The sequence below is a fragment of the Astyanax mexicanus genome, chromosome 2 (assembly GCF_023375975.1).
Source record: "Astyanax mexicanus isolate ESR-SI-001 chromosome 2, AstMex3_surface, whole genome shotgun sequence".
Taxonomy (NCBI): domain Eukaryota; kingdom Metazoa; phylum Chordata; class Actinopteri; order Characiformes; family Acestrorhamphidae; genus Astyanax; species Astyanax mexicanus.
The window spans coordinates 1,733,699-1,751,493 of NC_064409.1; the positions used below are offsets into that span (position 1 = coordinate 1,733,699).

General features: G+C 35.2%; 1 protein-coding gene across 2 annotated transcripts in view; it reads left to right on the forward strand.

Moving 5' to 3' along the window:
- The window catches only part of slc26a5 (solute carrier family 26 member 5), a 30,204-nt gene that overhangs the window by 3,864 nt on the left and 8,545 nt on the right, over nt 1-17,795 (forward strand). Inside the window, exons 3-15 of one of the 2 annotated variants that reach the window (XM_022671730.2) lie at nt 656-795; nt 1,050-1,160; nt 7,848-8,020; nt 8,955-9,119; nt 10,307-10,459; nt 11,656-11,738; nt 11,841-11,988; nt 12,174-12,287; nt 13,641-13,718; nt 14,740-14,835; nt 15,454-15,560; nt 15,861-15,930; nt 16,615-16,707. In XM_022671730.2, the coding sequence (XP_022527451.2) occupies nt 656-795; nt 1,050-1,160; nt 7,848-8,020; nt 8,955-9,119; nt 10,307-10,459; nt 11,656-11,738; nt 11,841-11,988; nt 12,174-12,287; nt 13,641-13,718; nt 14,740-14,835; nt 15,454-15,560; nt 15,861-15,930; nt 16,615-16,707 (1,531 nt within the window). Of the gene's footprint in view, nt 1-655; nt 796-1,049; nt 1,161-4,450; nt 4,571-7,847; nt 8,021-8,954; nt 9,120-10,306; nt 10,460-11,655; nt 11,739-11,840; nt 11,989-12,173; nt 12,288-13,640; nt 13,719-14,739; nt 14,836-15,453; nt 15,561-15,860; nt 15,931-16,614; nt 16,708-17,795 lie in introns of those variants that run through there. The other variant, XM_049473093.1, reaches the window with a different exon arrangement.

A 17,795-nucleotide genomic window follows, 5' to 3' on the forward strand; every position in this document is an offset into this window, starting at 1 on the left:
AGATTTCATTTTCCAGCAGGACTTGGCACACTGCCCACACTGCCAAAAATACCAATTGATCTTATATAATATTCTAATTTTCTCAGATTTTTTGGGGTTCTCATTGGCTTTAAGCCATAATCATCAAGAAAAAAAAGAAATACTTAAAACAAACTTTTTTAAACTTAACTTTTCAATGATATTCTATTTTTTTTATTGAGATGCCCTAGTATATTAATTCTAAAAAAACAGGGTGTCTGGTGTTTTTTTTTTTTCTGGCTATAACATATAACATTTTCTGGTTATCTTAAATATGGTGCTGATACAAGAGCTACTGCACACATAGGGATATCAGAATGACAAACTCAGTCTTTAATGTACTTTTTAAACCAAAGAAATGCAGAAATAGAGCTGAAGTAGAAAGAGAACATAGTCTATTACTCATTTTCACCAAAAACCAACAGACTGTCACTTTAAATTGATCTTAAACTGTATTGCATTGTATAACCTGACTGAAAAAGAGCTGCTATCAATCCTGTTATCCTGTTATCAGTATAGTAATGCTAATTTGACGTCATTGTAAAACAGAGAAGTGTAGATTAATAGGTCTATATTAACTCTGAAATGCCTGAAATAAAAACTTTTTAATAACTTTTAACTCACTTTTCCCTCATAGCTGTTCATCTGAAAGAGCCAAGTCAGCTATCTTCAGCTTTCTGCCCATTCTATCATGGCTACCATCGTACCCGGTCAAGGAGTACCTGTTTGGGGACATAGTTTCTGGCCTCAGCACAGGAGTCATGCAGCTGCCGCAAGGTCAGTTCAGATTATTGTGTTATATATGGCATCAATATGAAATGTTGCACTTTATAATATTTTCTATTTTAATATTTTGTAAGCTGGAATTGACAGTGATCAAAAGCTATGTGCACAAATGTTATATACTCTCTTGCAGCTAAGCTTTCTCTCTGTAAGCCATTTATTTGTTGAGTGATAGTGATGGAACAAATTCTATAGTGAGTTTATAATACGTAGGACATGTCGCTCTTTCCCTTTCTTTCTTTCACCAGGTCTGGCCTATGCCATGCTAGCAGCAGTTCCTCCAGTATATGGCCTCTACTCTTCATTCTACCCTGTTCTTCTGTACACTCTATTCGGTACATCCAGACACATATCAATGGGTAAGTAGCTTATAGATCACTTTTGGTTTTAGAGCTTTTTTTATTGTAAAATGTCTAAAAATGTGGACATCTGAAGTCTAAAGTCTTGCATTGTTCCCTTAAAAACAAGCTTAAGTTTGTTATTGACCTATATACAGTATCTCTGTGCATCTTTGCTCACATTCTTTGGGTAGAAGCAACGCAATCTTAAAAAATAAATAAATAAATAATCAGTGCCTTGCTTTCAGTTGGTATAAAAGGCAGTAAAAGCTTTGTTCAGAATAAATAAATAAATAAATAAATAAACAATGTGTGTATATATATATATATATATATATATATATGATGAATATGTTATATATATGAGCTATGTTAAATATGCTGCATCATCACAAAGAGAGCAATTAAAAATGATGATTTTCTTTGATTTTACCAAATTAAAAACCTCTGGAATATAATCAAGAGGAAGATAGATGATCACAAACCATCAAACCACCAAACTGAACTGCTTGAATTTTTGCACCAGGAGTAAAGCAGCATAAAGTTATCCAAAAGCAGTGTGTAAGACTGGTGGAGGAGAACATGATGCCAAGATGCATGAAAAAAAACTGTGACTAAAAAAACAGGGTTATTTCACCAAATATAGATTTTTGAAAGCTCTGCATCTTTTTTTGTTATTTCAGCCATTTCTCATTTTCTGCAAATAAATGCAGAAAAACAATAGTTTATAAAATAGACCAACCGTATTCATTTTACTCAAATATAAACCTATAAATAGCAAAATCAGCAAAACTGATTCAGAAACTGAAGTGGTCCAGAGCTGCATATATGGCATCTTAACATAAGTATCAATACATTTAAAAGCTTAGACCTTTTAAGAAGGAATATTTGCTGGATTTCAGCCAATAAGCTCTCCCTCCTGTCCCAGCTCTAAACCCATACATCACCCAGTGCCCCTCCCCTCCCAAAATACTCCTCCTATTTTATTATTATTATTTTTTTGCATTTTTTTTTATTTGAGATGATTGTGCAGTCAGCTAAAATTAGGGAGTTTAGTTACCCATTAAAGGACCTGGAAGTTCACTGCAAAAATTTGTATACTGGATTTATTTTTTTACTGTTGTAATTGACTGGATCCGAAGAGCTTTAATGGCAAAAATAAAGGGGGAAAAATGAGGATGTTCTAAATCTTTTGACCGGTAGTGTAAATTGTGTAGCTATGACTGTGGAGCCGAGGCTAAAGGGCTCTATCTGTTAGCCGCTATAATGAAAACTAATCAGCAGGAAAACAAACACAGCCTTGATCCCTGATTCTGGACTCCTGCGGACTCCAGCTGGATAAAATGTCAGTTTTCCACGACCGCTGCCAAATACAACAGTAACTGAAGTCTACAGTACGTCAGACGTAGAACCTACTGGGTTCTAAGACATTTTTTTACTTATTTATTATTATATTCTCTTAACACCTCTAACAAACTATTCTAACCTCATTTCCTTCTTCCCCTCCTCCCTTTAACCTCCTTTAGGCCCTGTCTAAAGATGTTTTTACCTTTAATTTCTATTACTTTTGTACTTGACTATTGTAAGTCGCTTTGGACAAAAGCGTCTGCCAAATGTAATGTAACGTAATGTAATGTAATGTTATGTAATGTAGGTAGAAGTACAAATACTAGAGTTTAATAAAATACTTCTGTAGAAGTTGAAAAAGTATCAACTCAAGCTTTTTTTCTTTTTTACTTTTTAAGTAAAAGTAAAAAAGTACTGGTTTCAAAACAATTAAAGTAAAAAAGTAAAAGTAATGTAAGGGGGAAACATAAAGCTATTAGATACAAAAGCATAGGCCACACCCACAAAAAAACCCCAATCACAATCAGATTCACTGATTCTATCTGGATGGAGAGATTTATCTGGATAGGGGGTTTTATTTTATTGAACGATGAGAAGCTGGAATGAAAACCAGCTAAAATGAAACAGGAGTAACGAGGCTGTTTTTAAAATGATAATTGTGTGTAAATGTGAAAATAATTACTACAGTAAAGTAAAGATAACCAACATTTGTATTTAAGTAAGGAAACAAAGTATTTGTACTTAATAATCTGTCCCATAACTTGAGTATAAGCTTGTAAAGAAGACTGAGATTGTTTTTTTTTCAGTCTGGTGGTCTTTCTCCTGTTGGGGAAGTATCTGCTTGTTCAGGAGTTGTGCAAGAGAGCTCTGTCCACTGTTTACTGAACTCACACTCTTTGCACAGCATGTTGACATATAAGAAATTTCCCTCATAGGAAAAAAACCCTCTTTTATATGGAGAATTTAGATATTTTTGCTGTAACTGCAGTAGAAACCCTAATTACAGAGGCGTGACATGTTCCTCACAGAACCCTACAGTAGGACACCATGCTGCTGCTGCGTGTAAAACCTCCCGTTCTGTAGATGTTATCAGTCCAGCCAACTGTCACAGTGACGCAAGCAAATCCTGTATACTGTAGACACACCTCAAATACCATCCAGAGTGATCACATAATCGTTTCTTGGAGACACCAGTCTGATCACTACATGATTCATGTGAGTGGTAGTGCTTCAGTGTGAGTACTGAACTGTATTCAGCACTTATCATGACTTGTGATCCAGTTATCGTGAGTTTGTGTGTTTACACTAGTGTGTGTGACCTTTTTTGCTAACCTCTACAGCACACACACACACACACACACACACATATCTGCTCATCAGCATATTTGCTAGTGCCACACAGACAACCACAGAAGGGAGAGGTGAAAATACAGCTCTGAAAAAATGAAGATTTCACTTCATTTTCTGAATCAGTTTCTCTGATTTTACTATTTATAGGTTTATGTTTGAGTAAAATGAACATTGTTGTTTTATTCTATAAACTACAGACAACATTTCTCCCAAATTCCAAATAAAAATATTCTCATTTAGAGCATTTATTTACAGAAAATGAGAAATGACTGAAATAACAAAAAAGATGCAGAGCTTTCAGACCTCAAATAATGCAAAGAAAACAAGTTCATATTCATAAAGTTTTAAGAGTTCAGAAATAATCAATATTTGGGGGAATACTCCTGGTTGGTTTTTAATCCGTTTTTTTTTTCATACATCTTGGCATCATGTTCTCCTCCTCCACCAGTCTTACACACTGCTTTTGGATAACTTTATGCTGCTTTACTCCTGGTGTGAAAATTCAAGCAGTTCAGTTTGGTGGTTGGATGGTTTGTGATCATCCATCTTCCTCTTGATTATATTCCACAGGTTTATAATTTGGTAAAATCAAAGAAATTTATCGTTTTTAAGTTCTCTCTTTTTCCAGAGCTGTATGTGGGAAGTTGGATAGGAATCTGCTGTTTTAAACTTCCGGTTGAGAGTATGCTGTGCGTGATTGGCTGTCCCCTCAGCAACATATTTGCAAATGCCAGGTGAAAATATATGGAAAGTTAGATAGGAATCTTCTGCTTCAAACTGTCACATGCAAAGTTTCGTAACCATATATTGTACACATATATTGCATTTTACTATTTCGCAAGGTAATAACGCCCCAATAGTTTAGTAGTCCAGTAGCTGTAGTGCTGTTTGGCCCAGATAAGCTCCTTTTTTATTTTATCTATATCTTATTAATAACTTTATTACTGCAGTTCTTCTCCTGCCAGACCTCCTCTAACTCTTCTCTGCTGAAACTGAGACTCAGTCCTTATTAATCATGTTAATCTAAAGAGCTAAAGGCTAAAGCTGCTGTTTCCATGTGGGTCAGCCAGATGTCTTCCTGTAGCAGTTTTTTTCTCCAGTTTCCAAGAGTCTTTATTTAAGGTGTAGAAAACAGTACACACCGTTATTATGATGAAAGTGTGAATGTGTCCAGCACTGCTTTACTACAGACAAAGACTTGATGGTTCGAATCCCGGTCATGCAGCTTGCCATCAGCTGCCTGAGCCTTGAAAGAGCACAATTGGTTTTGCTCTCTCTGGGTGGGTACAGTACAGTAGATGGCGCTCTCTTTTTTTCCCCTCATCACTCCTAGGGTGATGAGGATCAGCACAAGGCTGCATCTGTGAGCTGATGTATCAGAACCGAGTCGCTGCGCTTTCCTCAGAGCTTAAATGCTAAAAATATAGGTAAAAATGTTTATTATTTTCTGGTATTTCAGAGATGACGATGTATATTCACACTTAAAAGTCCAATCTAGTTGTTCTACAATAAGAACAACTTTCAGCAAACAGTCACAGAATGAAAGAAAAGACAATAAAATGCAGTAATAAATCTATAATAAGGCAATGGAAGCACCACTGGCACACATAAAACAATTTAAGTTGAACTGATATGAGACAATAATAAATGTTGGGAATGTGATTGGGTTTTTTAAATCATGTTTTAGTACTGCAAACTATTGGCTGCTTGAATGAGCTTTGCATTCTTTATTAGTTTTTTTAATAAATTGAGAAAAAACATAACTTTTATGGAAGTGTCATCAATCATAGTGTGAAAAAACTGTAATATTCATGTACATTATGTAAAAGAAAATTTAAAAAATGAGCTTTTGAGTTACTGTAACATAGTTTATCTCAAATAAATACAGTTTTTTAACAAAATAAACCATGAATATCACAATCTCTTGAAATTATAATAGATTTATAAACAGATCTGAGGTTCTAAGGTCCATCTGAGGGTGTGGGCATGTGTAACATGATAATGTTCCTTCACCTGACCAACCTTATTCTGGCCGCTCCCAAACGCACTGGATGCTTTTCAGATCATGAACTTGATGATCTGATTGTGATCACATTCTAGATTAGATTAGGAATTTCATACGACGACAGATGACTGAGAAATGCCATTAAATAATAAAACTAAATCTCTATAATGAATATATATCAGTGCTGCTGATCGTAATAGTGCTTGTGTTCATCAGATTAAAGCTGTAATAATATAATAACACTATAATAATAATATTCACTTTCTTGAAATGTGGGTTAAAATAATGTAACATGCGTAGCACCTGATTATGACTGTCTACTTCCTACTCCTGAGTATTAACAGAGTATTGACACATGTTATTTGCATTTGGTGATAAGAGCAATAGTAATTTAAATTCTTGTTGGAAAGCAGTGCTCAGAGTGGCATAAAAAGAAGGTAGGACAGGCCAATCAGTCAGCAGGCTTTGTAATTGAATATGAATATCTTTATTTTCAGTGTTCTCCCCTTAGTAATTCAATATAAAATAAAACAAATATAAACATGCAATAAATATATGCCAGTGCATCTCAAAAAATGGAAACGTCACTTAAAAGTTTATTTATTTGAGTAATTTAGTTGTGAAAAATGTTAAACTCGTATATTATATAGATGTATTACACACAAAGTATTTCAAGCGTTTTTTTTTTTTTTTGTTTGTTTATTATTATTGTTGATTATTATGGCTTACAGCCAATAAAAACCCAAAAATCAGTATCTCAGTGCCAAGTCCTGCTGGAAAATAAAATCTGCATCTCCATAAAAGTTGTCTTTTAACAGAGAATATAAAAACATAAATAATAAATTTACTATGGGATTTTTTTTTTCTTTAATAAATGAAAACCGAAGACCAAAAATGAGCCTCTACATATCTTCTACCACTTAATAAAGTCTGGATCAACATATTTTACCAGTTGTGCACATTACACCGTGCTCCAAATTATAATGCAAGTTATCTTTTTCTCAGATTGTTTTAGTATATTTTTTTATGTCACGACTCATTAAGTATAAATCCATTTCTTTTTAACAAACCTCCCAATGATAATAATAGTAATTTTTAAATAAAAACTTAAAATGCACAGTTCCAAATTATTATGCACAACAGTTGCATAATATGTTTTATAGATTGTAAAGAACTGCAAATGATTTTTTTTTTTAACTTCCAGCATTAAGTGGTCACGCTAAAATACTAAAATACTAATACTACTAAAATAAAAAAAGCTGTTTAAATCAAAAACGTCTTAACAAGCCATGTAGGTGTACCATAATTAGTGCATAAAATATATATTTTGACATCACATCATATAACTATTATAATTGAGACTATTATAATTGTTCACAAACAGCACAAGGCCGTCGCTTATACATGATCCCCTGATAAGACTAATCTCTGTATATATTTGTATTAAAACCACTTAATTACTAACTACTAACAACTGATTATACTGCGTTCATACATATTCATATTAACAGGACAATAATAGATCTTTTTTTGTTATTTTAATATATTATTAGTCTTGTGTTATATCTAAGTATGTCTGTAGAATTATGCTCACTTCTATGTCTATGAATGTGTCTGTTATTTGTCTTATGACTATATTTTCAATAGTTAGCTCCTCATTTATTCATGCTTTTGCTATTATTTTGTTAATGAAATAGGGGTGGCACGGTGGCTTTGTGGTTAGCATGTTTGCCCCCCAGTGCTGTGGTCCTGGGTTCAAGTCCCTATCTGGCTGTAGTTTCCAAGTTCTGTTCGTTCTTCTCTATCTTGGAGTACCTGGAGATTTCTAAGGACTCTAGGTACTAACGGTCATCCCTCAGAGGTGCATAGTAACAGTGTCCTGATGAAGTATATTCTATATAAAAAGATTTATACAATACAGACAATACTCTACACTCTGTAACGTGGCTTTCTGTAGTTCTGTAGGTTATAATTCCTATAATAAAGGCTCTTCTTCTGTGCTGCAGGTACGTTTGCAGTGATCAGTCTGATGATTGGGGGCGTGGCTGTGAGGGAAGCCCCGGACTCCATGTTTCCTCTGAATGGGACCAATGTTACGGGTCTGGTGGATTTCGAGGCGCGAGACGCCAGAAGGGTGCAGGTTGCTGTAGCCCTCACTACACTAGTGGGACTAATTCAGGTACAGCACCACCCTCACAACACTCATAACCTTAAAAACATGAACTTTTAAACCATTACTAGTAGCATTTATGATCAATAAAATATCAGCAGTTATATTTAAGGTGTTATGGGACAAAATGAAGCAGTAATAGCACATTTGCCATATTTGTTGGACTATAAGACGCACTTAAGGAGCAGTAAAGACACTCCACTGAAGTACAGAGTTATACAGGGTGAGTTTCAGTGAAGTTTCTCCAGCACTAAGGCTAGGTGCAGCAGCATTAGCATTAGCAATAAGTGACTAATGCTAATGCTGCTGCTCCCAGCCTTAGTGCTGGAGAAACTTCACTGAAACTCACCCTCAAAATATTGGAAATCTAAGTTTACTGTAAAAAAACAGAAGTGCTTTACTCAACCGAATAAACATAAGTTTTCAGGAGAGAAATCTGTGTAAATTAACATCCAGCACTCGTTTAACTTTAAACGAAAGTGTTCTTTTTAGAAATTACAGTTTTGTTTACTAAGGTGCTTTCCCCAGATTCCCCATTAGAAAGGAAACATGGCGACATCCTAGTTCACTTCAATGTAGGCATCCTAACTAGTGTCAAAATAATAGAAAAAGAAAAAGAAATGAGAAATATGAGAAAAAAATCAGGAATACTCTCCTGCAAAACTGTGAATAATAAGGTTTATTTGGCAATATTGTTGCATATGATATGATATAGATTATATGACACACTGCTAATTGAGATTTTCACAAGATTATGACTTATTATTATTAGTCAATGATCCAAAATGTGATGATACTAATAATGATTATACTAGACCGATATAATCCATAATCTTTCTGTAGCAGATATTATGTAATATCAAATAAGAAAAGTGTGAATTTTCCTTTTTGCCATACAAAGCTAAAAAGTTGTACCCTGATTAACCATCGTTCCTCTCTGCAGCTGTTCCTGGGGGTGCTGCGGTTTGGTTTCGTGGCGATTTATTTGGCTGAACCGTTAGTGAGAGGCTTCACCACGGCAGCTGCTATTCACGTGTTTGTCTCTCAGCTCAAATACCTGTTTGGGGTTAAAACCAAGCGCTTCAGTGGTCCTCTGTCTGTGCTGTATGTGAGTGACCTCCTCCTTTAACCTTAATCTCAAGATCCTTTCTTTTGTTTTTGATGCTTCGTGTGATTATTTTCCTGTGGATACAGCATTGTTTAGTTTTTTTAATAACTGTGTAGGCCTAATCCCATTTCACTCTGAGTGCACGCCAAGAAACCCATAAATTTCAGTATTTTCCTTGATAAAAGTAACGATTAGCACTAATATTACCATAGTTTAACCCCTTAACATGCCAAGGATTTTGTCCATTTTTTTGTCAAGCGTTACATAAAAAGGTTTCATGTTTGATAAGAAACATTACTGAAAATCATAATTGTAATTATAATAGAAAATATAGAAAAATAGTCAAGTAAATCTGCTAAAAAAAAAATCAAAAATTGTCTCTTTCCTGAAATCCATTTTAAAATTAATATTTTCCTGAATACAAATCTCCTCCAAACCTTTAGTTTTATGTTTGTCTAGTTTTTTTTTGTCTTTTTTTTTTTTTAACCTGCAGAATTTGGGTTGATTCCTGTTACTGTTACTTTTCAGAATGTAAATAAGTTATTTTACTGCAGAAAAAAGGGTTTTGTATCACCTACACCTGAAACCTGTATACAGGACAGGGCATTTTAAGGTATTAATGTGTAGTTAAAATGTTATATGGCCAAATGCTTCGTAACAAGCATAAAAAGATCTAACTTTCCCGTTCCACCTTAAATGGTGCAACAAATTTTCTGCAACATCTACCCACTTTGTAAAGACGTACAGTAAAATATGCTCTAAAGTTAACTAGTAAGCAGCAGCAGCAGTTCGGTTGCTGAACTTCAGCACTCCTGATGACGAATAGGTGGTGCTTTTGAAGAGTTTCCCAAATTCTTAGTAGGAGGACTTTACCCCTTCCTCGTCTAACTCTCTTCTACGGGGAGGGGTTACACTCGAAAAGAAGGGGTAGGGGTAAGTGGTGGGGTCAAAAGGTGAAATAGGATTGGGCCTAAAGTATAGTCAACTTAAGAATCAAGGATAAACTTGAAATTGGCAGTTCTGTGTTTCACAAAATCATCTGTATTCAGTTTAAACAAGTTTTATACCAAATAATTACAGTTAACATTAATAATTACTATTTTCCTCGTATTTCTTGCTGAGAAACATAATTTCTCTAAATAGTAGATTCTAGGTTTTTTGTGATTGTTCTCTTTCTTTTTCTGCAGAGTCTCATCGCTGTTTTTAAAGACATCACCAGCACTAACGTCACCACTCTCATCGTGGGCTTGGTGTGCGTTGTGTTCCTCTACAGTGTGAAGGATGTAAATGAAAGATTTAAAAAGAAATTGCCTATACCCATCCCTGGAGAAATCATAGTGGTAAGAGGTTATTCACTTGCTTTGCAATAATAAATGTTAAATTAATGTTAAATTAATGCATTTTACTCGGGATGTCCCCAATCTGATCAAATATTTTTAAAAGGATCAGAATCTGGTGGAAAAGATCTGAATCATTGATTTATCAAAAAATGTATTGTATGAGCTCAGAGGGGTCCAGCAAATTAAGGCAGTGCCACTATGATCGGGGAGATTGCTGGTTCGAATCCATACTGTTTGCCATTAGCAGCCAGAGTCTGAGAGAGCCCAATTGGTCTTGCTCTCTCTCTGGGTGGGTACAGTACAGTAGATGGCGCTCTCTCTTTCCCCTCATCACTCCTAGGGTGATGTGGATCAGCACAAGGCTGCGTCTGTGAGCTGCTGTATCAGAACCGAGTCGCTGTATCATCAGCAGTTCAAAAAGAGGCTTGACTTCACATGTATCGCAGGAGGCGTGTGCTAGTCTTCACCCTCCTGGTGTGTAACTGTCATGCTGTTTGTTTAGCAAACATGCTAAGTTACCTTTCGAGCCATCCGCTAGTTTTATCCACACTTCATTTTCCTCCGAACTGTCAAAACGAGTCACTGTGCTGAAGACTCAACAACATAGTAAAATTACACTATTCAAGTTGAAAAAGCATCAAATCTACACTAAGATATTGTAATACAATAAAAAATGTCTAATCTAAATCTAGCCTACTGTCTCCCTCCCAAAAATACAGGCAAATACCTGAAAAACGAAAATAAATACTGGTCTGAATTATGATTAATCACAATTGTTGTTGTCTGACATTTTTAGTGTTTTTATTTAAGAAAAGATGCAATGATTTAAATGGAATGTTGATATTATATCAATATTTATTACTTGTTTTGTTTTTTTGCTAAAATACTCATTTTTCTTTTTTTTCTTTTTTTTTATCTCGTTTACACGAATATCGAATCGGGACTTGGTATCGGCAAATACTCAAAATCAAATACCAAATACATCGCTATATTTTACCATTTTACCTTTTTTTCCCATAATAACTTCCCTTAATTACCTTATTTAAATTAAAATAGATCATACACATCACAGAAATGTGTTTTTTCTTCTTCAATGGAATTGTTCTAAAAAAAACATTTTATATTTTTTAAGAATGCAAGTTATTCACATTAGTATATGCTTCAAAAATGCTTATTTTTCTCCTGTTAATGTTAAGGTGATTGTTTCGACCGGCGTCTCGTACGGCATGGCTCTGTTTGAGAACTACCAGGTGGACATTGTGGGGAGTATCCCTGTGGGGTAAGCTCATGTACTGAATCAGTTACTGATGAACTTCTGACCTCAATTAATGCTTTTAAACTTGATTAATATATTTATTCTCTTATTTTCTTTCTTCTCCAGATTGCTGCCACCCGTCATTCCAGATTTTACCCTCTTCCCCAACCTGGTGGCGGATGCTGTCGCTATAGCAGTTGTTGGCTTCTCGATGGGAATCTCTCTGGCTAAAATCTTCGCTCTGAAGTACGGCTACAGCGTTGATGGAAACCAGGTAAAAAGTTACGAAGTTTAAAGGGTTAAAGGGATATGGAGTTAGTTAAAGCAGTGCTGGGTAATGTTTATAGCTTTGGTGTGATGTTTCTTGCTGTAAACTCTGTCGTTATGCAATGCCAGAGTATTTTACGGCTTTGATTTTAAGCCAGTGTAACCTTATGATGTTCTGATCTGTAACTGCAGGAGATGATCGCTCTGGGGTTGTGTAATTTTGCCAGTTCCTTTTTCCAAACCTTCGTCATCACGTCCTCTATGTCTCGCAGTTTGGTGCAGGAGAGCACAGGGGGGAAGACTCAGGTAATACACACACATTCAACATGTTTACATCTCTAAAATGCCAAATTTACAGGAGAATGAAACATTTTTAACCCATAAAAGCACAGAGCCAGTTCTAAATATAGATAAAAAAATCCACAATTTAATCATTTGAATTAATTAACCAGTTTTGACACTATAGATGTGTAATAACTTGCGTTCTATGAAACCTAAAACCTTTATAGAGCTTTAAAAGCCAAAAATACTCTTATAAAATAAAATGAGAGTTTAGTTTTATCTCCAGCTCAAATAATATCACGATATTTCTTGTTTTTTCTCACGATAACGATACTGATCTTGGCGATATGAAAAAACACTGAATTAAAAAAATATATATATATTTTAAGAATACACTACTGCAACAAAATAGAGATTAAATTATATTATTGCATACGATATGATATGGCGGCACCACTTTAAAATAAGACTACCTTTATAAAGGGTTTATAAATGGTTTACAATAAATTCATTAATGGTTACTAATTAGGTTGTAAATGCCTTAAAAATCATTAATAATCAGTTATAACACATTATTAGAAAGGGCAACAATATAGACGGCTGTGTAATATAGTTCACTATTTGGCAAACAACAGGTCATTATTGCCTTTTCTATGTATGTGCTGTAACTGATTATTAATGATTTTAACATCCTTAAAAATAAAACTGTTTAAATTTATTTAGATGAATTTACATTCATATATTTGATTGTGTTTTTAAGGCGGTTTGGTTGGTGGCCTTCGTGGCTTCAGTCCTGCATGGGCTGGACTTTGGCCTGCTGGTGGCAATTCTGTTTGCCATACTTACAGTCATCTATAAAAGACACGCATTAATATTTTTACATTATATTACATTACATTGCATTTAGCGGATGCTTTTTTTCCCAAAGCGACTTAAAAATAATAATGATGTACTGTTTAAGGGGGAGCGGTGAGACTGGGTTATTTGGGTGCTCAGCACCCTTAAAACTCTCATCCTAGAATGAAAAATTTTAAAGTAAATGTAATAAACATTAAAATAAGTTTTTTTTCTTTTGCTTTTCCCCGTACTCTCTCCTCTCTTTCCTGTGTGGATATACTGTATAAAACTGTATGCCTCCTGGAAATGGGCGTTTTTGTTTTCAGACTGATATGGAGATAATAAAGTAATTTATGTTCTGGTTTATGCTCTGTGTGCGGGCTTTGTTTAAGGTGGTGCAGGCTGTACTGATCACCTCATGACAGTGGCCTAATTACAGCTGTAAAGCAATAGAGATTAGATATAGAGTCCTTGCTTCTGTTGTAGTGAAATGCTTCTACAGATATATATATATATATGTGTGTGTGTGTGTGTGTATAGATTGCTGGACTGTTGGGCTCCCTGCTTGTTCTGCTGGTAATCGTGGCCATCGGGTTTATGTTCGAGCCCCTGCCACAGGTAAATCAAATCAATTCCCTCTTTATTATATTATTATTATTAGGTTTAAAGGTCTAAAATCCACGTTTTTCTTGTACTTTGTGAAATACAGTGGGTCTGCACATGAAACTCAGCAGCTAGTAAAAGAAAATATTCATTAAAACAAGTCGATCAGAAAAAGCCGTGTCTACATCAACCCGTGAATTAGTATTCATGGCCCCGCCCACCTCGGCTCGGGACCGCCCACAGACAGAGCAGAGCAGAGCTGAAGCCGGGCGGCAACGCCGTCTCGTCAGATAGGAGATAACTAACAGCGCTAGGAACAGCATGCAGTTCATTCCTGTGTTATTTGTGCGAATAACACATCAGTGTTTATATACTTTACCCAGTAATTCAGAGCTAAGAAACAAATGGTTAGAATTAGTCTATGGAGGAAAAACAACACCAGCCAAGTACAATTGAGATAGGTAGGTGTATGGGTAGGGGGAGGATTTTTACTTTCTGGACTTGGACTACCCACCTCTGTGTGTAAGTAACTATAGGTTTAAATAGGATCTCCGGTGGATTTGGTGTTTTACAGAGACTCTAAGACTAGATCAGTGGCTGAACTGCACTTAGCAGAACATTATTACACATGTTGTAAAGTAACATATGACATTGCAAAGACTGTTATTAAAACAGAGTAAAATGTATATATATTTTAAGTTTCTAACTGTTGTCTGTCTGTCTGTTAGCCTATTAGAGGCGATATATGTTTGCCTGTATGAATATTCATGAGCAAGAGCCGAAATCCTGACGCTTCTCCCCGCCCCTTCACTCCTCCACTGGACTAAAGCAGTGTTATACCAGATTACCGGAGCACTTTTTTTCACAAAAACCAGCTCATTTCATTAGACAATTTAAAGTAAATGAAAAAACGATGGAATAAGACCTTTAATAATATTTTTTTGCCAGTTTTAGCATGGAAAAGTCTATACATTTATTGAAATGCTTTCACACAGTGAAAACCTTAAATATTTAGTATATTTCTCTCCTGTAACAGACTGTCTTGGCTGCTATCATCATGGTTAACCTGCTGGGCATGTTCAAACAAGTGAGAGACATTCCTGCTCTGTGGAGGACCAGCAAAATAGAGTTGGTGAGTTGTAAAGCATGTCTAATCAACAGTGAGAGAGTAAACAGTTTTAGAGGAAAAGTTACTCATCTAAAGGCATTTTCACACCTCTAGTTGGTTTCTATGGTCTGGATGAGTTGATAAGTTGGTTTATTTGGAGCGTTTCTCACTCTGTTTGGTTTGTTTTCACACAGGTATAAACCTAAATGCACCAAAATACACACCAATAAACCACACATGCATATAATCTCCAAAAAAAGTAAATATAGTGTGAAGATTCTGTGTTTCAGTGTGTATATCTGTATATCTGTGCAGTGTGAAGAATGCTAAAAAATGTGCACATACACACATACTGAACGGAGTCGTTTGGCTGCAAACAGTGAACGCTGCACATACCACGCTCCTAGTGTGTAAACAGCATGGAGCAGCAGCTAATATTTCAGATTAAACTGTGCTTAATCCACAGTTTAGCTCAAATAAAAGTATATAAGAGTATATATGATAACTGAGTACAACCCAACTAGAGTCTGTTTTAACCAGAACAAATAGTGCTGGTGTGAAAACACCTTTAAAAATAAAGCTGTTTAGATTTATTTGGATACATTTACATTAATATATATTTGATTTTGTGGTTTTTTTAAGGCGGTTTGGTTGGTGGCCTTCGTGGCATCAGTCCTGCTGGGGCTGGACTTTGGTCTGCTGGTGGCAGTTGGGTTTGCCATACTTACGGTAATCTATAGAACACAAAGGTAAGAAGAGTTTAGAGCTCAGAAACCTCAAAAAGTACTGTTTTTTCCTACCGATCCTGCTTCTCTCCTCGAGACTCTTTTACTAAAAACAGAAAATAGGAGTAGTCTGATGTGATAATTAGGGGTGGGTGATATTATGGCACCATATTTTAGGGTATAATATTGTTCGCTATATTAAAAAAATGTTGGTTATATTATTGCGTACGATACGATATATACGATATGATGCATTCCTGTTGGTTATATAGAATTGGTTTATGCTGTTTAATCATATTAATCCTGAATTATTAAAATTTTCAGACCCAAAAGTGTTATTCTTGGACAGATCCCAAACACTGGACTCTACTATGACATCGATGAATATGAAGAGGTAACATATAGCACTGGTTTGTGAATAAAATCTGCATTGTATATTAATACTGAATATTAATACTGGATATTATATTTTAGATTTTAGATTCTATAAAGTAGCTCATCTTGTTTAGATGATGAGTTTTGAACATCTCTGCTGGTCAGTTTTATGAGGTAGAGTCTCCTGGAATTCAGGCTTTCAGTTAACAGCTGTGCTGAACTCATCAAGAGTTAATTACTTGAATTTCTTGTCTCTTAATGTAAAGTTTGAGAGCATCAGTTAAAGTAAAGTAGTGAAGAGGTAGAGTTACAGGTATACAGTGAATAATAGTGAATATTTGAGTACTGTTCAGATTATGAGAAGCAAAGAACTACTCAACTAAATAAAGAAAAAACATAATGATGATGAAACTGGCACTCATCAGGACCGCCCCAGAGCGAGAGTTTCCTCTGTTGTACAGGTTACATGTACAACATGTATACGAAACATGTGTACGCAGAGTATTTAGGTTTGTTTAACACTGGTTTTAAGTTACTACATGATTCCTTATGTGTTCCTTTATAATCTGATAGATCACTTCACTATTTATTTACTATGTATAAGAAGGTGTGGCCAAACTGTTAATTTTTGTTACTGTATCTGTGATATTGTATGTTTTTCTCAGCTGTTGTTTCTCATTATTTGTTTGTTTACTTGCTCCAGGCCTCTGAATGTTCAGGGGTTAAGATTTTCCACTCAAATTCTTCCATCTACTTTGCGAATAGTGACCAGTATGTAAATCATCTCAAGGATAAAGTAAGTATTAAAACTGCTGTTTACACTGCTATTTGGAATTATTTAAATGGGATTTTGTACTTATCTATATACGGTCCTGTTGAGTTTTGGATTTAAAAATAAGGGACATTTTCCCCCGCCCGCTTTGAGCCGTCCCACCAGCCCAACCGAGCTTCAGTATCCCTAACATTTTAAGACGGATTTAAAATAAATCTAAAATAACCACCTGTAAACCACCTCCAAACATCTCTTGGCTCTAACCTCACGAAAACTGACACTAGCAGCAGCCTGGGTAGCAGTTCTGTCAAGATTAGTGACATTTCATTTTGGAGAGGCACAGGAATATATATATTTTTTTTTTATTATAGTAAAATTTGGGAAAATGCGCTTAGGTTTTTATGCCTGTGTGAAAACAAACCAAACAGAGCGAGAAACGCTCCAAATAAACCAATCATCAACTAAGGGTGCCACGAGATCTCGCGAGATTAAAACGTGACGATATTTCTCGTCAAGCTTAAACCTGTCTCGCGGGAAAAAAACAGTAGATGAGCTCCGCGGTACAGTTAAAAAGCTTCTACTGTCCCAAAAATTCACAGCCCTAGTAAATGCTGTAAGTAAATCCTACACGTGACTGTTTCATAGACAGCTGTACTAATCCCTTAGCTCTGTACTGTATTTAAAATCATGTTCTGTCTCTGTTTCACTTCAAGCATAGTCTTAATATGACTGGTTATGGTTATTCATAGTTAAATTACAAGAGATTTAGAAGAAAAAAAACACAAACCATAGTCTTAATATGACTGGTTATGGTTTGCACTTATTGTTTGCACTATATAAGACCTAGAAAAGTTTTATTTTTATTTTTTATTCTTATTTCTTATAGAATCAATATGTGAGAGAAACCAGTCTGTTAAGTTTGCGTTATATGATTTTGTCAAATAAAACTTTAGTTTTCAAGCCTTTTTTCATTTTTGACGTTTTCTTTAAAGCTCACCTTCCGTCGTTTTTTCTTTCATTTTAAAATGTCTAGTTGTGGTCTCTAGTATGAATGAATGACATGTGAGCCGTTTTTGTAAAAAAAAAAGTGCTCAGGTGTCTCTGTATAGCTC